Below are 25,038 nucleotides of genomic sequence, written 5' to 3' on the forward strand. Positions count from 1 at the left end.
TGTTTTCTCTTGGTTCTCTTCTTTACAAGGACATTGAGCCCACCAACCAGTGCTCTCCACCCGCTGCCCCCGTGATCCAATCATCCTTCAAAGAATCTATCTCCACATGTCACTGGGGTCTAGGTCTTCAGACGTAAGATTTCAGGGACGAGGAAGCCTCTGGCAGCCTCTGTTTTTAAGGTTTGTTTCCCACTAGCTATGTTGGAACGAGTCTTCGGTTAGACAGCATACTCTTCAGTGGCCACAGATAATTGTCTACCTTGATGCCACCCCACAGCCCTGAGTCTGGGAGAAGAGGCATAAGCAGAGATGGTTTGCACTCCTGAGAGAGAGGGCCCTGCCACCACCCCTATCATGCTTATTTTCCCTTCAGTTCTTGAGCGGTCACGCTACGAACAAATGGACGGACACAAGCAGGTTGTACTGCAGCCCTATCGTGCTCTTGGCAATGGCCCGTGGTCTCACTGGCAGGAGCCATGGGATAAGAGGAAGAGGGGAAGAAGAGACAGCCCTTGCTGGACCAGCAGCCGCTATCCCCTGGGTGCTCCATGTACCTTGTCTCGAGCACCGATCTCTCTATAGTTAGGGGAAAGAGAGCTCAAGCTTACCGCTTAGTTTTGCCAACCTCACCCAACTGTGGTGTTCCCCGAGAAGAATGAAGGCCACTCTGGAGGTGACACTAGAGGGTATGCAAGCTCTAGTAGCAGCTGCCTGTCCTGCCTAGGATAGCAACCATGAGAGACAAGGAAGTGGCAAGCCAGGGTCCTCCTCCCAGGCCACTCCACGAGGGCCGGCGATGCATTGCAGGACAAGCGTGAGAGGATGAGACTATGTGAGCTGTGTTTGCTGCTTCAGCCTCAGTCTTCTCACACGGGCCCAGTAGTTTACCAGGTGCTCAGAAAACTGTGACTGAGTACATTGACAGAGAGAGACGCCTTCACATGCACACCCTTTCAGGCTCCAGTCTCCCTTGGCGTGGTCTTCATTTTATTTGTTCACAGTTCTGGAGGTCAAACTGAGGGCCTCAAATTAATGATTTTTTTTTCATGATTGTGACCAAATACCTGACAGGAAACAAGACAGAAGGGCCTGTTCTGGCTTATGGTTTGAGGGGATACAGCCCATCATGGCAGTGAGGGCAGATCAACAGTAATTCCAGGTGGCTGGTCACACTGCATCCATAGTCAGGAAGCAAATTGTAGAAGGGATGTGGGGTGGGGCGGGGCAGTGAAACTTCAAGTCCCACCCACACTGACCCACTTCCTCTGGCTGGGCATCACTTCAAGGCCCACTCTAACCTGGGACAAAATATTCAAACACACAACTCTGTAGGGGACGTTTCACAATCAAACCACAGCATTTCACCCCTGCCTCCATAGGCCCATGGCCATTTCATAAAGCAACATGTATTTGGTCCAAGGAGGAATTCATACTTCCAACATTCGTAGCACAGAGTGGGTTTTCCCACTCCAAAAGGAAGGAATCAGGCCAAAACAAGGGAAGGTCAGACTGAAGTAAGATCAAAACCCAGCAGGGCAAACACCAAACCCTTCAGCTCTCTGTGCCTGAGGCTCACGGTACAGCTGACCCTTCGGGTGTGGTCCCGGCATCTCCAGCATCTTGAGGTCTCCATCATAGCTTGGGCTTCACTGTTACAGCTTCACGCCACTTGGCATCTGGCACCTTTCTGGAACAGCAGGCGCCCATCTTCGCTGACCCTGCCCCGACACACACACACATGAGTTTTGGCGTTCGCATAATCAGTGCCCACCGTGTGGATAATGTCGTTTGTCCCGCTTGTCACCTGGAGATGTAATCTGTCTGGTGCACTTGGACCACCATGTCGCATCGCTATTTCAGTGTTCATTTCAAGCAGGGACCGTGCATTCTCAGTCCAGGCTCACTAGAACAACTTTCCAAAGTACATTTGTGCTTTCCAGAATGGGAGCCTTCAGTGGGTGGGTTCTGCCCTCAGGGCAGCACTCCTTTGTCCCAGGGCAGAAAGGACACTAGATTTCTCTTGAGAGGGGCAAGGGGCACAGGACAGAGTGAGAACAGATTCTTGTTCATAATGGAGGGCAAATGGCCTTTAGCCCAGGTCCTAACAGAGTCCTTGTTCTCCGCTGTCAGGATTTGTCTTAGCATTCTGGTCTTTTAGATACCTCCACACCCCACCAGGATGCTCTACTAAGATCTGCTGTTAGCTTTTGAGGGGCTCCCCTGCCCATACTTCCACAACCTTCAGTATCATCCCTGCAAAGCAATTCCAGACACCCAAGACTCTCAGTCAGCCCTACCACGGCCGTGGCCTATTCCAGTGCCCGATTTCCATGCTGTTCTTTTCATCCCTACAATGAGAAAAATAATGTTGGTTGCTCAAACAACCAATAAGAAGAAAGGGTTTATTTTGGCTTTTAGATGGAAGGCAGGTAGGAGCGTATGCATGTGTGTGTGTGTGTGTGTGTGTGTGTGTGTGTGTGTGTATGCATGTGTGAATATTTACATATACATAATGGTGGGGAAGGCAGGTGGCAGGGGCACTAGGCAGCTAGTCACCCCGAGTCTGCCATCAGGAAGCAGAGAGTAGATAGAAAATGGGACTAAGGCTAAGAAACCTCGAGGCTCACCTCTGGTGACCCAGTTCACTCAACTAGACTCCTACCTCAAGGCCTCGCAGCAATGGGGACCAAGTCTTCAAATACATGAGCCTATGAGGGGCGTTTCCAATTTAAACCATAACGGGTGTCATGGAGCCCAGGCAAGCACTCTTGTCGCGGAGCCACACTGCCAGTTCCAGTCTTCATTAAAATGAAGCACATAAACCGACACTAGAACAAGTTTCTCTTTATTGGTATTTTCTTCTTAGTTACTATTAATTTCCTATAAGGAAGGCTTTGTGCAGGGTCTCACTGCCCCAGATGTGGCTCTGGATTGAGCAGGAGCCCTGCCCGGCGTTGGGTGGGTCTCCTCTCCTGTGGAGAAGCTCCAACTTCAGAAGAGTGTTTGAGCCATACAGAGATGATGGGGAAATCTCCCTTGGTGATAGAAAATAACCAAAGCTGAACCACCGAAGGGCGTTCAGGTTGGGATGTTGGGAGATTCATGGCACTTGCCATTGCATTCCTGAAAACAACAGCCAAACTCTGCAGTGACTGCTAAACTCCACCTTCTGGCTGGAGAGAGGTTTGCTCAGCATCCTAAAAGCAATGCCAAAAAGCTCTTTCTCAGAGCTTCTTTTGGGGGGCGGCACATGGGGGCATCATTCTGCCGCACTGTGCCTGGCCTTCCCTGGCGTCACGTACTGGGGGACACTGGTGCAGAACGCTGTCTTGGCTTTCAGTGATTGCTTTGGCTTCACGGGAGCCTCGGAGATCCTGTAGACAGAAAGGAGACGGGTGAGCTCAGAGCATCCCACTTCCCACCAGCCTTTGCTGCTGGGAAGAGGCCTCAGGAGGGGATGCCAATGAGAGAAGAACCTGGGCACAGGAACATTAAACACAAGGTATATGTCTCCTCTTTTAACGCCTTGTAGCCATGCTCGCCGAGCCGAGGCAAGTCAGGTCTTAGGTAGGTTATCGGTGGGATGAGAGTGGAGAAGACTGTCAGGTTCTGACGGGAGGCTCTGTTGGGCCACCTACACTGCCCTGAGAGGGTTTAGTACCCTTTCTGGTGGGTCTGTGCCTCTGGTGAAAGCCACTGCTGTAATTTCCTGACCTGGACTTAACCCTGAGCTCATGAGCTCTTGGGAAATACCCGATCTGTGAAACGGGGGCCCTCCCCAGGTATTGCCAGGCTTTCTGCTGAGGAAAGACATTAGGGCCAGTCTTCAAGGTACAGTTGAGACACTCTGACACCCACTCACAAGAGGAAAGCCCAAGGCAGAGCTCTAGAGTCAAGGCCTTCCTTCGCCAGCAAGTGTGTTAACTTGCAGGGGCTGGGCTATGGGAAGACGAAAGCCAGAGTATTTCAACATTATTAAAGAATAAATACCTTTCTAATATTAGGGCAAGGACTGTTTGTAGCTGGCTTCTCAGAGGACCTATTCTTACACTTAACTATGTAAGTTATGGGAAGACAATGAAACTCCCACAGAACCTTCTAGTACCAGCCTCAGGTTCAGAATGGTGGAGGCATTTCCAGAGAAAACATAAAGGAAGCTGACTCACTTGGACAGCGTGTCTATGGTTTGCTGGGTGGCCATGGTCTTCTTGTCCTGTGATCCATACAAGAACGTCTCAATCTGGACACACTGTAGAACACCAATGAATCATCATGAGGTTACAGAAATGTCACGGGCAAACAAAGTCTCCCTTGAAGTAGAGACAGAGTGCTTCGTTCTTAGAGCCAGGCTGTGCTGGCCTTGGTGCCCTCAGGGGGTTCTCTAGGGACACTCTGACCTTTAAGTTGTATGTTCTTAGGGATCCAGGACACAAATGTACAATTTGAACATGAGTTCATAAACCCTCCGTGTGCAGGCATGTGTTTAAAAGTAGTATTTTTAAAAAGTAAGGCAAGTGTATTGTTGCCTGGCTTTTGTTTAATTTCCTTCTTTTGCTTCAGTTTTGGCATTTTGTTGTTTATTCCAAGTCAGAACAAAGTTGAGGGAAGGGTAAAGATTAAAGAAATACTTAAAGTGGGCAAAGTAGGAATCTGCTTTGATGACCACCGGTAGAGCTATAGTGATGAAGACAGCGTCTTTCACGCTGGGGTGTCAAGTAGACCACTGGGAAAGGCCAGGACCTCCGTACTTGGTTGCTAACGGACTGTCCTCAGAGGGCCAGTGATGCACTGCTCAATAGACGGCCTTAGGACCAGGCTTTTACAAATGAGAGAGAACGGAATTTAGTTCCTACCAAACAGAACAGATTAATCCCAAAACATTGAAGGAATTAAATGTGAAACGCAGAACTTGGGGCTCTCCTATGAAAAGGTTCAGGGGCAGCCTTCTGGGCCGGAGCCGGGAAACTTATTTCTTGAGTCAGGCTCCCCACAACCAAACTGCTGGAGAAATGTAGCCAGCCGTATGGAAATGACCAATGGCTTCGTAGTGAAGTTTAACCATAAGCAAAGACTACAGGGTGAGGGAGGTGTCTGCGGTGTCTCTTCCTAAGAGCTAGCATTCAGAGCACATTAGGAACGCCTCAGAGGTAATGACGAGTGATGGCAACGACCTCCAACCTCCCGGTACAAGAACAGTCCAAAGCAGACAGTCATTCAAAGAGCTGAAAGAAAACTGGCCAGTGAGAGGCTCTGCCTCACCAATAACAGGAGATGCACAACTTTGTTAAAAATGGAAAAATTCTCCTCTGATGCTATCAAGAGGATGCCAAAGAGGGAATAAGATGAGTCATTCTACAGTTTCGTCCGTTGATGGTGGGTATTTAAGTTTGTGTGACATTCTATAGAGACATCAGCAATGTTTAATAAAGTGTAAGTAAGAGTTAAGAGCGATACGTCTGTTTTCTAAAGAGAGACGGAAAGGGAGTGGTTCTTGGTGGGAGGGGATGTGGGGAGGAACTGGGAAGATTAGAAGAAGGGAAAACTGTAACCAAGATATATTATGTGAGAAAAAAAATCTATTGTTAATAAAAAGAAAAATAAAAACAATAATATTTCTTTTTAAAATATTTTTTTCTTTACATATATGAGGACACTGTCGCTGTCTTCAGACACACCAGAAGAAGATTCCATTACAGATGGTTGTGAGCCACCATGTGGTTGCTGGGAATTGAACTTATGACCTCTGGAAGAGCAGTCGGTGCTCTTAACCACTGAGCCATCTCTCCAGCCCCAACAATAATATTTCTATATACATAGTAAAAATAACAAGTATACTAAAGTAGATCAACACTTTATAATTTAAAGTTAAAAAAGAAATTGCATAAATGTATGATCACAGGGAGCTTCAGGTGAAGCTTGGGACAATAAAAACCAAATGCAAGCCTGGGGCAACGTCAAATTCAAGACAGTTAGAGGGGCTTCACCTGGGTGGCTCACTTTTGTTTCTGACTTTGGATAGTGAGGCCAAAGGCATCTGTTTCACGTTACAGACATTTTCCTGCAGAGCCGAACTATTCCTTAACATATTTTAAAGACTAACGTTTTCTCTCTGGTTATGCTGCTTGAGTCAGAAAGAAAGGGATGCAGGCCTCGGGGACACGTGTTGTTTGCATCTGCCGACCGATCTTAGGTCTTTAAGAAAATAAAGATGCACACGGCCCAAATGCTTTGTCTTTAGAAGTCATGGAAGATCTCAAGGCTGCCTAAGTGGGGGCTGAGAATGTGCCTCTGGTCCTGTGGAGGGCAGAAATGACTGGTATGAGTGTGATAGGACTTTATTTTTTAAACAACAGAAACCCTGTAGCGTGTCTCTTGGTTGAGTTAACTGCATGAAGAAGCAGCAGGATCTCTCTCTGATTTCATTTGGTCCATAATTCAATTCTGCTAACGCAGGCTCTCGTCTCCATGCAACAGGCCTTGGCCTTTCTACATCCCCATAAGTGCCTCAGCAAGATGTCTCTCTTTCTGGGGACTTTTCCAGGGTCACTTTAACCCACAGATACACCACATGACCTTACAACTTAAGAACTTTGAGGAAGAGCCACTGTTTTGAGGGAAGGGACGGGACATGCTTTTGACAGTCCTCAGCGTGGGAGACAGCACACAGAAGCCTAAATTGGTCTCAGCCTGCTTACTCCACCCAGCAGGGCAGAGAGAGGAGCAGGCAGTGAGTGAGCCAAGGGGGCAAGCATGGCGGACAGCCAGAGGCCTCTCCCTCTCCATCTCAATCTTCCTACTGGAACCTAATCCCTTTTCCTCCTTCCTGAACAGGAGTGCCTCCCCTGGGTTTAAGAGAGCAGGTCTAATTTTGAACCCACCCAAACTCCCCTGGGTATATAGTGCCCCAGTGAATCTCATTTTGACACCAGCTGAAGTCAGCAGGGCTTGGTGTTAATTCATTCCCTGTAGTGCTAGCATTTTACTGACGATATTATAATGTCTTTGAGACAGCCTGATGAGGTCTCAGTTCATTCGGATTAACAGATGGTTTCTAGAAGCTGCACAACATGGGGGAGATTTCCATCCTACCTCTTTGGTGATTGAAGTGTCTTCTCCCTGGCCCCTAATTCCCTAGGGAAGAGACAATTGGGTAAATAGTTGCAAATTCCCAGGCTGCACTACAGTCCCTTCCTGCTAAGCCTTCTGCCTCTCTTTTTCTCTGGCATTATTCAGTTAGTGAGGGGGAGGGGGAGTGGAGGAGGTGGGACTCTGTCCAACAAACAAGTCCTTTAGGTCCCTCCCCAAGATGCTCCTCTTGTTGATAGAGACAGATCTCCCACCCCATCCTCACAAAAGACATTTGCTTACAATTCCGGCTGAAGAGAAGCAAAGGGCGTCAGGTGGGAGAGGGGTGGCCACTCCTTAGCCTGATCTTACTGATTCCAGCACTCAGTGAGGCAGGGCAGAAATCTAGGCAGTAAAACTGGCCATCGATACTTAGATGTTTTTCCTATTTTTAACATCCTATGTTAGCCTCAAAATCCCTCTGTAGGGAGGATAACCTTGAAAGTCTGATCATCCAGCGTGGACTGGTGACGGCTCAGCTGGTAGAGTGCTTGCCTGCCATGTATGAAGCCCCGGGTTCAAGCCTCAGCACCACAGGAACTGTGTGTGGCGGTGCACACCTGCAATCCCAGACTGCAGGAGAACTAGAAGTCAGGGTCATCCTTGGCTACACATAAGGTTTGTGCCAGCCTGGGCTATATGAGGCCATTTCAAAAATAAAAAATAAAAAAAGTAAAATGCTAATATAATATAGTAAAAGGTAACTAAAACAAAATGACCTAATGCATTTGAAAAGAAATAAAAGCATTAATATAAGAGACTATATTTTTCTTTAAAAAGAACCCATATTTCATATATAGAAGTATAATTTATATATTAAAAAACACTACAATAGAATTTAAAATAGTTTTAAGTCGAAGAAAAATGGGGGAGCTTCCAGGTTTTCTTCATATTGTTTTCTATTTTCCAAATTTTCCCCAATTATAACCTTTTAAAGATAAAAGCCACCTTTAAACTCTATGCCCTAATAGAACAGTGACATTTCAGGTCTCATATTTACTGACAGCAATGGCGAAAGTCATCCTTTTTGAAAAATAAGTTTTAAAACAAAGTTCTGGAAACAGCTTTATGAAACTAAGGTTATCCTTCTGCAGAAATCCTTACTGACAGCACAAATCTGAGTCGTCTAAGGAACGTGACTTCACGCAGGGAGAGCTATCCTCTGCTATGAGGGTCTCAGCAGACTGTCGCTTGACAGCTAACTCATTCCTTCCTTCCGTTCGTCTGTCCTTCCTTTCTTCCTTCCTTCCTTCCTTCCTTCCTCCCTCCCTCCCTCCCTCCCTTCCTTCCATCTGTCCATCTTTCCTTCCTCCTGTCCGTCCATCCACCCGTCCTTCCTTCCTTTCTCCCAAGTCAATGTCATCTTTACCCCAGGGTGGCTCTGAACTGGCTGGGTAGCAAAGGATGACCTTAAACTCCGATCCTCTTGTCTTTACCTTCTGAGTTCTGAGATCACAGGGCAGCCCCCATGTCCACTTTATGTGGTGCTGGGGGTGCTGGACAGATGCTCTACTGGCTGAGACACAGCCCCATGGATATTCTCAGAACTGCTGCTAAAGAAGTGAAACAGAGAAAAAGAAAGAAGTGAAAGCTCGGGGCAAAGCCCACTGGGGTTACACTCCGGTTGTGTACTGAATACCTTTTTAAAAGAGCAGAGCAACCTATTACCACTTCTACTACAAACTGTTTTAATAGCTGTATATTTGTCTTAGGAATATAAATTGAATTATTCAATGTTTGCTTCACTTAGCTGAATTTGCTTAAACATTTGTGTGCGTGCATGCGTGTGTGTGTGTGTGTGTGTGTGTGTGAAATCAGTGTGGTGTTTTGATTCTTGTGTTAGAAACAGACACAATGACAGAGTCAAAGTCAATAAATGTTAATTGAAGCTGCTGGAGCAAGCACTGGAGAGCCTGGCTGAGCCATGTAAGGGGCCTTCCAGCCCCAGTCTTAGGGCATTCTCCACCATTAAAGGTACCCTGTGCTCTACCATAGCAAGAGAGCAATGTACCCCTCTCTAAACCAGCTACCAAAAGGCATTTCTCAGTTTTTAAAGAGTAAGCTGACATTGCAAGTATCCGGTGGAATTCTCGAAAGCCATTGTGTTTCTGCTCCTCTCTAGTTTTTCAATGCATGGGCTGCAAGAGTGTCCAATGGGGCTGTATCTGTTCTTCCTCAAATAGCAGACAGGGAGCTCTTCTTCCCTGGCCAGAGATGCAGGGAATGTCTGCCTTTCCTACCCAAAGGGACCAAGGCCATGTTGCTCATCTGGGCCTACCGGTCTCTGGCATGTACGTAAACGAATGGACGATCAATTAACTGAACAAGCAGTCAAGTTAGAGAAAGTTCTTATATGGAGCTCACGTGCGTGCGTGTGTGTGTGTGTGTGTGTGTGTGTGTGTGTGTGTGTGTGTGTGTGTGCATGCATGCCCGAGAGGGTAAGACTAAGGGTGTGCACATGCATGTGTGCACCTGTGTGAGGCCCACAGACTGATGTCACATGCCTTCCTCTATCATGCTCAATCACACATTTCTGAGCCATTTATAGAATATCTACCCAGTGATTTCCCAGGACACTCCCATCTCTGCCTCCCTGGGGCTGGGATCACAGGTGAGCACCACCACACCTAGAGTTTCAGGTGAGTAAAGGGGATCTGAACTCGGGCTCTCAGGCTTGCACAGCCAGCCCTTTACCAACGGAGCCCGCTCTCCTGTCCTTTACGTGGTGCTTTAAGATGCGGTTGGCTCAATGACCTGCGGGTGCTGAACCCTCCACTGAGGAGGGGCTGTGAGCAGTGTTGGAGGCCCTCAGACCTTCTTCTCAGGGGAGTTCAGGGGTAGGATGATGCTTCTTCACTATGTGGTGCTTTCTCCCAGGAGTGACCCAGAGAAGAGATAGTCTCATGCCCGGACGCTGACTTTTCTAAGGGCCCAGGAAGCTAATAGATGGAGTCATCGGCCTGTTGCCTGCGTTATCTGTGCTCCAACCTCTGTGATTTGCACTAACATCCTTCCCAGTGAGGACGGGAGGTGGCTTATGGGCATCTGTGATGTAATAGCTAGCTGCTCTCCATGCTGGCTTTAGAACAGACAAACAAAGCCCTCACATTCGCAAACACTCACTCACACACACACACACACACACACACACACACACACACACACACACAAATGTATTTGGGAGGAGTCTCTGCAAACTGACAGCTGCTGCTCAGGGACATCCTCGCCCCAGTGGCGCTGCTGCAAAAGTGGACTGGACCGATGGTATCCCTGGTGCCTCCCATCACCCCTTGCCTCTGGCTAAGGGTGTGGGAATTCCATCACCATTTCTATGGGGAATTCAGATAGTGAAAGTGCTAATGAAATGGACGCTCTATAAACACAGGCAGAGCAGCCAAGACTCCAACTAAGGAGTCATTTCAGTGACGAGTTACGTGACCCCATCATAGGAGATTGAGAAAGACAAATTTGTCACTCCTGGCAAGGGTCCAGGCCGAGCTTGTCATGCAATTAGCAGTATTTTCCCGGTGTGAAATGAAAAACAGAGCCAGAGAGAGGGAAATGCTTTAAGCCACTCTAATGGTGAGGACCTGTGGTCACTGTTCCCCACCCCGAGTGTGTGCTGTATGTGTTTTTGTGTGTATGATGGGGTGCACATGTGTTGCATGTATGTGTGAAGACCAAATGCCAATGTTGGGTATCTTCCTCAGTGGTGGTCCACTTACTTTTTGGGATAGGTTTCTCTCACAGAATTTAAAGACTGTCTAGAATTGCTGGTTAGAGAGCCCCAAGGAACAATTCTGTCTTTGTATCTTAGTTAGGGTTTCTAAGGCTATGGTAAACACTGACTAACCCAAGAGCAACATGAGGAAGAAAGGGTTTATCCTATTCAATAGCTTACAGGGAAGTAAGGGCAGGAACCTGGAGGCAGGAACTGATGCAGAGGCCACGGGGGAGTGCTGCTTACTGGCTTCCTCACCAAGGCTTGCTCAGCTTGCAGTCTTGTGGTGGCCCCACCCACATCAATTACCAATCAAGAAATGCATACCAGCTTGCCCACCGGCCAGCCTAGTTGAGGGCTTTTTCTCAATTGATGTTCTTTCTTCCCAAATGACTCTTAAGTTGTGCCAAGCTGACAGGAAATTAGGAAGCGCCCTCCAGAACTGGGGCCACAGGTGTAAGTCACCTGTACTTCTACCTGGGTGCTAGGATCTGACCTCAGGACCTCACGCCCAGATAGGAAGAACTTCACTTCAGGAGCGTGATTCCCAGCCTGAGCCCAAATCAACACACATTTTACTGTAGAGGGCCGCAATAACATTCGCCACCACTAGATGGCGCTGGCTTCCACTGCGCCCCACGTGGAAGGCCAGGTCAGTCAAGATGGCGCTAGCCTTTACCGCACAAGCCGGCTCCCTATGGGGAGATTATCTGTGTGCGCATGTGCTAGAGTGCCTTCATGCCAGGTCTTTGCCCATTTCCGGGCGCATTGATGAGGTCATGAGTAAGCAACCAATCAGGTGTGGGTGCGTGCATCGGGGATAAATAGGGTGCCCTGGCAAAGCGGGCTTCCACCATGAGAGAGGAATAGACAAGAATAAAAGTCACTCATAGTAAGAATTTCTATGTCTCGCGGCTTCTTGTCAAGGGAAGTCGTATGGTGGGACATCTGGTGCCAAAACCCGGATAAAAACATCGCCGGTGCCACAGGAAGCCTCCATTTCGTGGGAGAAATTCAGAAGCTATGGAGGGGTAAGACCCTGAGAGACCATGGCTAGCCTTGATCTGCTCCAACTCTTACCACTGCCGGACGCGGCAGGTGCCGCCAAGGTTGCTCTGGCAACCTCGGCTTTTTCTATTGACCTTGAGTTTCTAGCTACCACCAAACGGCTTCAGAGGTCGCGTGGAACTGCTCAGTTAAAAAACAACAAAGCGGAGAGTGTTGGAACTAAGAAAAGATGGTCAGAAACAGGGGTAGTGAAAAGTTGCAACGAGAAAAGGAAGCTGATCGATCTCAAGTAGCAGTCCCTCCAATTCGGAGGTGAAATATTGGGGAAAGAATGCCCCGCAGAGAAGGAGGAGGTAAAAGGAACACAGTATGTTGGCAGAAAAAACTTTGTCTTGGTGCTTATAAAGGTGTACTTAAGCTCCGGCGCCCGCTCTCGGAAGCCATGCGTCGTCCGTGGCGCTGACTCGACAGCTTTACAGAGTCATGCTGATCAGATTTGATCGAGGCAGACCGCCTGAAAATTTATTCAGGAGAATCAAATAAAGGACATCTCAGTGCCCGTGCACAGCCTGATGGAGTTTATGTAATTGCCAGAGTAAAAAATATTCAGGGCTGTGTTTCACTTCCATACCATTGGCAAATGTCGGTCGTGCCACTCAGATAATATATCTTAGTATCTTACAGGAATTGGGTTTCAACACGTTGGTGGACTAGTCCAGGAATTGAGACAATCCATTGCCCATATCAACTCCACCCGAGTGGATAGTCACCGTGGACACCATCTGGTTTTTTTCCCTCTTTGTCTATTGTTTGTCTCTGGTGCACCAGGATGTCTCCATGTCTGTCAGTTTATGTCTGTGATTTCTGTTTCTCGTTGTTTAAATGTTTTACGTTTCATGTTCAAAAGAAAAATGGTAAAACCTTTATCTGCCGGTCGTGCACACCTTTTGACTTGGTTTTAACTTTCGTTTCAAAAGGGAACAAATGAATAGAAAAACAGTTTCAATCAGGTCTTTAAAGCCCTGTGCCTAGAGCCAGGTGTCTAGATTAGCTGGAGGAGCTGCTTAGAAGCTGGCTAAGCGCCTACACGGGCTGATCTTAAAGGGCGCTAACAGCTTCTCAGCTTTTTTGGTACAAGAGTTGATAGCTGTTTCTCTTAGAAAAATCCCTGACTGGTTAATTGACTCAACAGGTGACAAGGTGCATCTCTTAAAATCATAGCTAAAAAGGTAAAAATGGTGTTTGGTATATATATTAAGATATGTGTAGCCACTTCAATTTTGTTTCTCATTGGTTTTAAATGTATAAATATGCTCTGCTTGCCTTGGTTATGGGCTATTGGCTTTTAAGTTATTAGATATGGTTAAAAAGGTATAACATTGGAAACAGAAAGTTGGCTTAAAACTGTAATTTAGATGAAGTAATTCTAGATACACGTGACATTGGGCCACCCTAGTGAGACAGGTCTAAATTGAGGTAATGTTTTTATGGAATTCTTATGCTAGAAACCAGGCTTCTAAAAGAATTTAGGACATTGTCTCGAGAGGTATTGGAGACCGCGCCATTGTGCGTTCGAATGTAGAATTGATAGTCAAACTTTACAACATAATAGATAGACTTGTGGTGCCTTGGAGACTAGATTGTCGGGGATTGACTTTTGCTTTCCATAGGTGTGGCTTGCCCTGAAGTTATCTGTATTCTAATGCTAATTTCCACTGCCCGGACAACAGCTGCCTAGTCACATACTAAGAGCTCAGGTGACCTTGTGGTGGTGGTCTGCTGTTACAAGGAGAATTTAAGATTGTGATTAAGGATTGCCAGTGTTACATTGACTAACTCAAATTTATTTATAATTGAAGAAAAAATCAAACAGGTAGAGATTGTATTGGATAGAGATTGTTACAAGATTTATAAAGGATTGATGAGGTTTTAGAACTTATGAGAACATTACAGCTTGTTTGCTTACTCCAACTGCCATTTCAAGATAGATTTAGAGGATTGTTTTTATGCAGTTTGTTTACATCCTGGCATTATGAGTTTTTATTTTGTGAGCTTGCTTATAATTTTAGAGAGCCCATAGAGTGATATCATTAAAAGTGGCTAATAGCCTTATATTATGTAATTTTGTTGCTTCTTCAATGTAAGAAGTTAGAACTTTGAATCTTTCAGTGTATATGAAAAATTTTACTACAAACTTTTGCTCTCAAAATGAGCTTTAATATTTGGGGAGTAACATGTTACACTACTCCAGAAAAAAATATTTGAAGCTAATTTCAAGCTTCTAAAGATATGTTAATTGGCTAAGTACCTCCCCTTACCAGAGGACTTAGATCTTTGTTATGAACATTGGAGATAAAACTTCAGCTGTGTTAATACAGAATTGTAGGCTAGAGTCATAGAAGTATTTTAAAAAGTAACCTGGTAAAACATACCTTAGTCCAAACAACAATATAATTGGTTATTACAAAATACTGATATTTGGCCTATTACATATACAAATTTCAGACAAAATTGATAACTTTACTCCTTACATGCTTTTGTATTTACTGTAAATTTGTGCATACAACCCATAGAATATGCGCTTCCACTGTTTTTTAAATGTTAAAAAATCAAGCTTTCAATTCATATACTGATAGCCAATGTGTGGCTTGTGGTTTTACAATTGATTAAAAGGTTTTCCTTTTTTTTAGATACTACTAGCCCTCAAATTTTACAATTACTTAATGTTTTATTAGAGGCAGGTTTTCTACTTGAAATCAGTGAGTGATTCCAGTGTAAATTGTCTGACAACTCACTGTCCTTTCAGTGCTCTGGCTCAGAGAACTAAACAAAACCATAGACCCAGCTCTTTGAAAATGATAATGGAGTTGATAACACACCCTCACGAAAAGAGGAAGACTCCATTTGCTTACCTTCTACGCCCAGCCTCACCCTGCCAACTCAGATTTCTAAATAAGGCTAAATCTGGACCTTGTTTACAGGATTTGACATTTCTAATTAATGCTTATGTTTAGGTAAATAAAGTTTGTGAGGTGCTGAGAGATGGCTTAGTGGTTAAGAGCACTAAATACTGTTCCTTTATAGGACATTTAAGAACTCAAACTGGATTGCCTAGACTCCTTAACTAGGGAGGACAGATACCAGACAGATTAGGCCTTACATAAGAAATATTAGCAGAAAAATCTCATTCTTTATATATCCAAAACAATAATGCTAGAAACAATAATTTGGTATACAAGTCAAATTATAAATACAAGTGCTCAGTGTCCTCAATTTAATCCTCGAGGACTTATCTTAATAAACAATATTTTAACAATTTTAATAAATAAATAGGGGAGATATCCCTGAATGCTAATAATACTCCTTTTATTTCAATTTTAAAATTTGGATGCCAAAGTTTATGGCACCCTACAACTAGGCATACTTCTGCCTAGGTAAAATAGAGAGATCCACATATTGACATGATCCTGTCCAGATATTTTATATGGGGAAGAGGGAATGTTTGTGTTTTTTCTACAGGATGCTACAAGAGTGTGCCAGCTGCCTGGGTGGTTGCTGAGACTTGCTGATCCTGGTTACATGAAGATTCAGCTCTCGTGGTTCGGGTCCCTAGAGTCATTCCTCTGCCCTTAAAAGAAGATGGAAGACCCCCCTTCACTTTTGTCATCACAGAAATCTTGCCGTTGCTGCAGTCAGTGTTACCGCTGCGTGTGTTCCCGTCCCACTGTGGCCTACGCTCAGACTCTGTACACTGCTGCTTACTGATTCCAGCTGTTACCCCTGTCCCTTCATTTCCCTGGTGACTCTTGCTGCCTTAACTGGTAACTGGTGTTGCCATTTTACAGACTGTAGCTTCACAGAAAGCCACCTGTGTAAAGCTACAATGACTGGAGAACTCTGTCCTGGTCATACAGATCTCAGAAATTGGTTCCATTGTCTGCTGGTTGTTCCAGAGAAAAATGACTGATCCTGAACTGTCCTGGAAAAAGACCTTGACACTTTTCATGCTATTGTAGCAGCCATTACTGCTACAGACATTGTGTCTACAGTGTCTGAGTTATCCTCCCTATTGTTAGACAAGTACAATGGGTGAACTTTCTGGAGTAGTTACTAACAATTGGGAATTCTAAATTTCATTATAGGAGTGGCTTGACCATGGCCCTTGGTGGCAACAGCTGAGGAGGACCAAATGAGGTGCCCACTACTTATCGGGAGTGGCTCTGTTTGATGCAGCCCTATGCTGTGGATCAGTATTCATACCATGGTTGGTTTGCAAACTCAGATCTCAACTATAATGTGACAAGGCCGTTATTCACTCAAGCACTTGTGGCCATTGCACAAAGGGCCTCCCCTGGAATTTTAGTTATCTTGCTCAGGATTTACTCTGTATCTGAGTTCCCTGCTCCTGCACCCCAGGGACCTGTGGGTCCATTTGCACTGGGAGGAGAGGGTCTCTCTCTGTATTCTGAGTTCTCTGCTCTTGCACCCCATAGATCTGTGGATCATTGCACTGGGATTGAGAGAGACTCAGTGATTTCCTTTGATCAGCCCCTGCACATCGCTGAGGTTTCCTCATTGCACGCGATATGGGTGATCATGACTGCTATTATTTATAAATAAAAAGGGTGAGATGTAGAGGGCCGCAATAACATTCGCCACCACTAGATGGCGCTGGCTTCCACTGCGCCTCACGTGGAAGGCCAGGTCAGTCAAGATGGCGCTAGCCTTTACCGCGCAAGCCGGCTCCCTATGGGGAGATTATCTGTGTGCGCATGTGCTAGAGTGCCTTCATGCCAGGTCTTTGCCCATTTCCGGGGCGTACCTGATGAGGTCATGAGTAAGCAACCAATCAGGTGTGGGTGCGTACACGGGGGATAAATAGGGTGCGCCTGGCGGCGCAAGCGGGGCTTCCACCATGAGAGAGGAATAGACAAGAATAAAAGTCACTCATAGTAAGAATTTCTATGTCTCGCGTGCTTCTTGCCGGCGGGAAGTCGTGCGTGGGACATTTTACACCTTATCTGATGCCAGATTAGCACTCTGCAGAGGATAAATGACTCAAAAGCCCAGGAACCGTGCCTCGGCTCTCATGTCAACGCCTAACCTTGATATGTTAAGAGGAAAGATTTTAGAAGCCTTATGTGCACAGATGTGAAGTGTGCTGCACACTTTAAGATACAGCAACACATGTACATTTGCAAATGGTTGCCGGGCAGGGAGAAGGATGGACGTGGGGAGCTGGAAACATCAGCTGAAACAGTTCATCGGCCAGCACTATGGGAACAGGGTCAGGGATGGGCCCGCTTTTCCTGAGTCGGCCGGAAGCCAGCCTTGTCCTGCCTGAACCCATGACTTCCTCCACATCCGATCCTTCCGGCAGCCACTGTTTGCGGTACAACAACCCTGGGCCGGCTTCAGAGACAGGGCAGGTTTGAGTAACGCTTTTAGAGCGTCCAGAGACACGGGGAGACAACACGGTAACAAAACAGAGGCTGGGGAGACGGCCCAGCGGTTGGGAGTAAGGTTCAGTTCCCACCACCCATACGGCAGCTCACGGCTATCTGTAACTCCAGTCCAGGGGATAGCACAGTCTCTTCTGGCCTCTCTGGGTACTCATGCATGTGTGCACACGTATACATGCAAGCAAAACATTCACACACAGAAAATAAGGCAACTTAAAAATACAGATTGTAATATTTTAAAACTATATAATTAAACGTGTCATAATAATTTTCAATAAGAACAAAAAGGAGAAAGAAGTGAAGGAGGGAGGGAGAGGAGGAGAGGGAGGAGGAGGGAGGAGGGAGGAGGGAGAGGAGGAGGGAGGAGGGAGAGGAGGAGCAGCAGTCAAAGCAGCAGCAGCAACATGGAGCCAAGAGAAAGAGTAAGTGTGTGGTGGTGGTAGCAGTACATGAGGTACATGTACCTGCCTGGCAACCATTTGCAAATGTACATGAGGAGGCTGGGAGGGAGGAAGCCATCTCTGGTGGTAGGCACAGTGTGGGATGCTATCCTTGTCATTTCCTCTCCTCATCTCCAGGTTGTCAAGTGCTGTGGCTTCTATGTCTCTGTCGACATCCCTTGACTCCCCTGTGACTTTGCTCCGCCCCCGGCCACTGTCTTGGAGCAAGCTACCATCAACTTTCGCCAGGCCAACCACGGCACAGATATTTAGAAAACACGTTATCAGCAGGACTCAGTGCCCGTGCAGACCCGGCTGCGCACCACACCCCCACACGCAGCCAGGCCTCGCACACTCTGAGCCTGGGAACTGCCTTCTTCCCTGTTGGCGTGGGGCTCAGAAATCTTGGTGGGTTCTTCTGGACCTTGTGCCACTGACATCTGCCACTGCCAGCAAGTTGCCCTCTTAGCCTGTTCAAGGTGACACTCAGTTTGCATGGCTGGGGATCTGGCCTCTCCATGCCTGCCCATCCCCTGCAAAGCTTTATGTCAGCGGAGCGCCTAAGGCACTGGGCATCGTGAGCTGCAGCGATGGTCCGAGCATCTGGGGAAGGAATGCGGGTAGGTGCGCAGCCGTCCGGGTCCGGAATTCTCTCTCCTAGGGAACAACACACAGAGGCTGGGCTGCCAGGGGTCTGAGGCAGAGCTCTCTCCTGCAGACCTGGAGTTCTCATCCCCTCGAGTCTCCCATAGACAAGGAGACCCCATGTTTTGGCCGCAGCAAGCTAAGGATGAATGACCTCGATCCCTTAGAACACCAGTTCCTGTTTTCCCGTCAGCCAGTCTTCAAAGAGCTTGAAAGCTCAACATCCATCCTCCACTGGGGAGTGGAGCTGAAGGAAACTGTTATGACCTCCCTCTCTCTTTAAAAAATAGTGTGTGTGTGTGTGTGTGTGTGTGTGTGTGTGTGTGTGTGTGTGTGAGCACGCACAGCGAGTGCAGGCACGTGTGTGCCAGGGTGTGTGCACTCAGGTTAGAGACAATCTGAGGAGCTGGCCCTCATCTTCCACTGTTTGGAGACAGGGTCTCTTGCCTATGTTTCATGGTCCAGGCTGGCTGACCCAGGGGCTCCCAGGTACTTTCCTAGCCCTGCCTCCATCTCCCCATAGGAGAACTGGAGTTACACACTACCATGCCCAGCTTGCATTAGTTTAGAGATCTGAACTCTGATCCTCCTGCTTTTGGGCAAGCACTCTTTACCCCTGAGCTATTTTCCCTAACTCTAACCTTCCTTTCTTTGTACAAGGTCCACAGCCCCATCCCCACAGTGACTCAATGAGACAATTAGCAAAGCCAGGAGCGCAGAAAAACAGGATCTACCCGTGGAAATGAGATTTCTGATGTGGAGGCCCCTTAGGGACTCTAAATTTGGCTCTGTATTTCCTGGCACATCCAAGGGCAACAACGAGAACAGAACGATCCAGACAGCATAAAAGGAAAGTAGATTTTGTGGGCCATGGAGGAGCAAACACAGGCAGATCTGTGCAGTGTGGGCACACAAGCTGCCCAGGAAACGGCATCTAGGAAGGTCTGAGTATCTGTCTGTGGGAAGCCCAGGGACAGCATGGCTTGCTCTCCAGTGTTGATGAAGAGCTGTGGAAGACTCTGTGAGTACTGACTTGTCTGCAGCTTATAAAACTAACTGTGCTCCAGCTTGTTCCTTTAAAAGATTCATTATATAGTGGGTTTGGGGACTGTTATCACTGGACAGAAATGTGTAAGGCTGACAGCTGTGGCACAGTGAAATAACCCTGACAGGAATAGTCTCCAGAAAGGTCAGATCGAGGCTGGGCCCCAAATGCACTTCATTCTGTACTTGGGCCTGATGCATTCCCAAGTTGTTGCTGACCTAGGAATCTGCCATCGGGAACTCTTTCTGCAGCCTTTCTCCTGGGTGAGAATGAGAGCAATGGTGCCGTCCTAGCTCAAAACAGGTCTCTACGTTGTCAATGGACATGAGTTTGTGCTGTGGAAATTCTCATTTGGAGTCCACAGAGCTCTCCAATATTCCCCTGCAGGCAGATGCCTTTAAAAGATCAGTAACTCGCTTTTCTATTTCCGAAATTCAACAGGGAGTCTGCTTTGTTTCCGGAGCCTTCCTGTTTAGCATGACCTTGGGTCCACATCTGGACCATTTAACACAGGAGGGTACATCTGGAAAAGCCACAGTTGTTGGAGTCTATGAGGCTTCTGTGATAGAAACAAGACAAACAGGCAGCTAATCGCTCTTAGAAAGCTGCTGGCTTCCAAAGCCCAGTGAGAAACTCAGGGCAGCGGACAAGAAAGGCATGTTTAAAGTCCCCGTCTGTGTCCTGCTGTCAGCGGGGCAGCCAGTCCTGTCCTCAGATGAGAGCAACTGTGGGATGAGAACTGCCCCTACCATAGCATGCACAGCATCCATACAAGCTCTCACTTGTCTCGGAGGCTGGCAGATGGCCAGAGAGCTTTGGCACATCAGAGCCGCTGTTGTCAGGACTGACGGTTAATGAGTCCAAACCAGAGGCAGAAAAGTCACCTTCCACTCTGTGTTTTGGGACGATGTGACCTGAAATTTTCTTGACATTGAGCTGCAGTGTCAGCCAGGGCAGGACTTGAGGAGAGCACAGACAGATCTCCAGGCCCTGGCCCCACTTCAGAGATGACTGGACAGTGACCAGGATGCAAAAGCATGGAGGCCTGCACCTGCCCAACACGGGACAAAGGAAAGAGCTGAGCTTTGCTGAACAGCGGAGTTCCGACGAGACTGACCTAACACGCAGAGCCCAGGCCCTCCCCTGCGGACAGTGTAATCTGCAAGTCTGCCAGGAAGATGAGAAACAGCTCGGCCACCCCTGGCCACATCAACCTGTTCTAAACCTATGATGGAAGACAACTGCCAAAACCGGAAATTTAAAAAAGTTCAGGGGTTATTTTGCAAACTTTATACATATAAATAAAAATATGTAAATCAGGTAATTACTTAGAAAGTATTATTAACCAAAATGATTCAATTACCAATAGAAAGCTTTACTATAATAGTCCACTTTTTTGTAGAACAGAGAAGAAATTAAAGGAATTTTTCCACAACAAAAGTACCAGCCCAGGGGTTGTGGATTTAGCTCAGTGGCAAGGTCCTGGGTTAGGTCCCCAGCTCTGGGAAAAAAAAAAAAAAAATAAAAGTACCAGCCCAGAGGGTTTCCTAAGAGATATGCATTTTTTGGACACCATGAATTTTGGGGAATAAAAAAAGAGATGGGGGTTGGGGATTTAGCTTAGCGGTAGAGCACTTGCCTAGCAAGCGCAAGGCCCTGGGTTCGGTCCCCAGCCCCAAAAAAAAAAAAAAAAAACAGAGATGAATCTCCTAATATTTTGAAGCAAATGCAATATTGGTGCTTAAGTATAACCTACAGACATCAGTGCCAAAGCCCTGAAATAAACAATCGCCAGTAGACCTCATTGCTACTATGATTTGAGAATTTCCCTTGAGAAGCAATGTGTTGAAATTTTAATTCCCAGAGAACAGGGTTGGGAAGGGAGTCCAGAGAAGGGTCTACCTTCATGAATGGGTCAGTGCTATTATTTTGGGAGTAAGTTCATTGAAAAGACCGAATCCAGTCTGCATTAGTTTTCTTTCCCCTTCCTTTCTTCCCCTCCTGTGTTTTGCCTTTGAGCAAACAAAACAAACAGGCCAGCATCAGATGTAAGCCTCTCGACTTTGGATTTCCCAAAGGCATGAGAAAGAAATTTCTATTTTTATAAATTCCTCTGTCTCTGGATTCTATTATGATAGTAAAAGTTAGATTCAGAAAACGACATTTGCAAAAAACCAATCCAATGTGGTCGAGGGCAGGATTTATCCCAGGAATGCAAAGGTGGCTTAATAACCATACCGCATACTATATGACGTGAATTTGAGGGAACTACGTGACCATCCCGCTCATGCTGAAAACAAAGACTTTGAAGAAAATCAATGTCTATTTCTAACTCTGAAAAAACTCATGAAACCAGAAACCTTAGCATGATAAAAGTATATAAACCTTAGTATTCACGTCAGCATCTCTTTTTTGTTTGTCTGTTTGTTTGATACGGATTTCTCTGGATAGCCCTGGCTGTCCTGGAACTCTCTCTGTAGATCAGGCTGGCCTCAGACTCAGAGATCTGCCTGTCTCTGCCTCCTGAGTGCAGAGATTAAAGGAACCTGGCCTAAAGTTAACAGCTCTTAAATGAAGAGGCTCTGGAGCTGTTCCCAGAAGACTGGGAAGAAGGCAAGGGACCCCATCACATCCTCTGCCGTCAGCATTGTGCTGCACATGTGAGCCGAAGCACCTGGATAAAGGAATTGGTCACAGAGCTGAAAATATAAAGTAAAACTATGTCTATTTGTAGATGATACTCTAGTATGTCTAGAAAAACAAGAGACTCAATGTTCAAATTAATCCAAGCAATAAAAAACCTAAGCTAGTTAGAGAGATTATAAAAGCACGAATCCCAATAATCCTTAGATACACAAGAATAAGTAATAGTAAAAATAAAATGCACGGAAATACACACGACCTAGAGATGGAATGCTTTTCAGTGTGTATGGAAGACACAAAGCAGACATGAGCAGACAGGACGGCAGCCTTTGCCCATGGGTAGAAAGACTCAACAACACCAGGAAGTCAGTTCCCAGAATTTACTTATAAATACTTTAGTAAAAACAATCAAGTATCCAGGAAACACTGATGTTTTAGAGTAAAACCCTGAGGGCTGTCTTGTATTTATCTCACATTAAATCATTCCACAGAATCCCCATAACTAAAAATGTGATTTATTAACACCTAAATAGAGATTAGCAGAACAGACAGAAATCAAGAGACAAACCCAAGTGCACATGGGGATTTAGCGTACGTCATCCTAAGCCTGTGACTGGAGTAGTGATGGGCTCTATGTGAAATGGTCCCAGCCAAGCCTGTGCTCAGTACATCCCTCCTACAGGGAGGTATTTGGGAAAAAGATAACGTGAGACCTTATACCGTCTACATAAAATAAACTCCAGGTTCAAAGGACGAGCAGAAGGAAACAAGCACAAAAAGAATCCCTCCATGAACTGGGCAGGCAGGGAGACCACAGTAACAAGAAAGAAAGGCTTAGTAAGCCACGCTGTGAAAAAACTTTTAAATATTTGCATGATCAAACATGACTGATAATTCACTTTTTGAATGTACTTTAAAGGAACTCTCTTGTCTCCCAAAATGTGAGCTTAAATCTACCACAAAAGTAATGCCGTTTACCTAAATAAGCCATTACAGATTGTCACTTGGAAGTGCGGTGGAGGGAAGAGCTTGACATGGAGAGTGAGGGGAGCTGTGCTTCACGTCAGTGCTGGCCCCCACTTTATTTACCTTCTTTAGCTTCATGTGCGCTCCGTTGTTGTTTCCCTGAGCCAGGTCTGCCCTGCCCAGGATCCGGTATGTTTCTGCCACCTCAGGACTGAAGTCACCGAACACTCCTATTTTTGCTTCCAGGGACTCTCTCAGGATCATGGCCGCTCTCTGAGAAAAGGACGAAATTTGGTGGTTTGGTTAAAAGTTCAAAGGATTGCTCAGTGCTTAAAGGCACTCGCTGCTGTTGCCGAGGACCCAGGTTCAGCACCCGCAGGTAGCTCACAAGCTTTGTAACTCCAGTTCCCGGGGATCCATTGCCCTGCTCAGGCCTCTGCCAGCATCAGGCGTGCAAGTGATACACAGATACACATGAGGCAAACACTTGTACACATACAAAGATAGAAATAAGGGGCTGGGGAGATGGCTCAGCGGGTAAGAGCACTCTGCTCTTCTAGGGGACTGGGGTTCAGTTCCCAACCCCTACATGGCAGCTCACAACCATCTATAACTTCCATTCTAGGGGATCCGACACCTTTACATAGACTTACATGCAAGGCAAAACGCCAATGTACATAGAATAAAAAGAAATTATTAAAAAAAAAAAAAAGAAAGCAATCTTTACAAAAGTTCAGGTATTGAAGTAAGAGCTGTGCCCCTCTCAGGAAAAGTCATGAAGTTGATACACATTTGACATTTCAGAGAAAAGTGTTCTTAAGAATGGGCCACTGTCCTCTGGTTAGATAGGAGAAAGTAAGCGACATACTTGGGGAGGGAAAGTACAAAACATGAAGGAAGAAAGCAGCAAGGACACGGCAGCGACAGCTCTCACTAGAACCGGTTCCACTGAGCGGCAAGAGCAGAGCCAGCCTGCGTGGAGCCCTGACGTTTTCATGGCTCACTTTACGTGTGATCTGACTTGTTCTTTAGATACATTCAGCCTCCGCCATCTGACCCAGGAGGAGGCCGGAGCAGCAGCAGAGACCTTCCTTGTTCCTGCAGGGCTCGTCATTGGTGGGGCTGGGACCTGCTCCCCCGGCCTTTTTAGGTGCACACTCGTCTCCCTCCACACTGTTGTTCTCAGACACGAGAAGACGGGGCTGCACTTGTGGGTCATGCTTCCGGACTTTCTGTCCTCAGAGAAGGCTTAGGAGGCCAAAAGTAAACACTCCTCGGGGCATGAGAAACCATTTTGTTTGCTTTGTCCTATTTGTTTATGTCAACACGGAATAGAAAAATGTATGCTGGTCAGAAAACAGTATTTCCTGATATTGATTTTTGCAGATACCAAGATACAGAGTGGGGGAAGTCTGTGAACTTCCAACAGGTCCTGAAAGTCTCCCCAGATCCTCTACATGAAAACAGTCAATAACAACATGATTATGACTGCACAACACAAATGCTCAGTTCAATAGCCCAATTAAGGCAGCATGGAAGAAAGGCCTTTGCGTTGCACAGCCCTGGGGGCATGTGCTGACCTGTGCCACAGACAGGCAGAGAGGTGTGAATGAAGAACATGGCCCCATTTGTCAGCAGGAACATGAGTCAGGAACTGGGGCCAGCCCCTTAAACGTGGCGATGAGCAGAAGTCAATTCAGTGTAACTGGCCAAGTATGAGTGAGAGCGCATGAGGGATGGGGGTCTCCATGCGGACCGGCCTGTGCCCCTGCTCCTGACACCTGTGTGTGAGGCCTTAGATGGGTGCGAGAGTTGGGTGAGGTGGCTTCTCCATGGGATTTGACTGTGGAGCTTTGGGAACCCAGTCAATGGCAGTGAGACAGGCTCCAGATTCTTTCCCTGAATGAAGCCTTTAGTGCTGTTTCAGTCTGACTAGGAAAACTAGAGATAAGGTTGTGTATCAGAAGGCACATTCTGATGACA

General features: G+C 46.5%; 1 protein-coding gene across 3 annotated transcripts in view; it reads right to left on the reverse strand.

The window, feature by feature from the left end:
• Positions 1-2,824: 2,824 nt before the first annotated feature.
• Ttc23 (tetratricopeptide repeat domain 23) overlaps positions 2,825-25,038 on the reverse strand; it is an 86,872-nt gene continuing 64,658 nt past the window's right edge. Inside the window, exons 8-10 of one of the 3 annotated variants that reach the window (XM_032893427.1) lie at positions 23,179-23,328; positions 4,167-4,249; positions 2,825-3,374 (exon numbers count right to left, since the gene is read on the reverse strand). In XM_032893427.1, the coding sequence (XP_032749318.1) occupies positions 3,260-3,374; positions 4,167-4,249; positions 23,179-23,328 (348 nt within the window). In that variant the 3' untranslated portion in view covers positions 2,825-3,259. Of the gene's footprint in view, positions 3,375-4,146; positions 4,250-7,089; positions 7,132-23,178; positions 23,329-25,038 lie in introns of those variants that run through there. The other 2 variants (XM_032893423.1, XM_032893424.1) reach the window with 2 other exon arrangements.

The sequence above is a fragment of the Rattus rattus genome, chromosome 2 (genome assembly GCF_011064425.1).
Source record: "Rattus rattus isolate New Zealand chromosome 2, Rrattus_CSIRO_v1, whole genome shotgun sequence".
Lineage (NCBI taxonomy): Eukaryota > Metazoa > Chordata > Mammalia > Rodentia > Muridae > Rattus > Rattus rattus.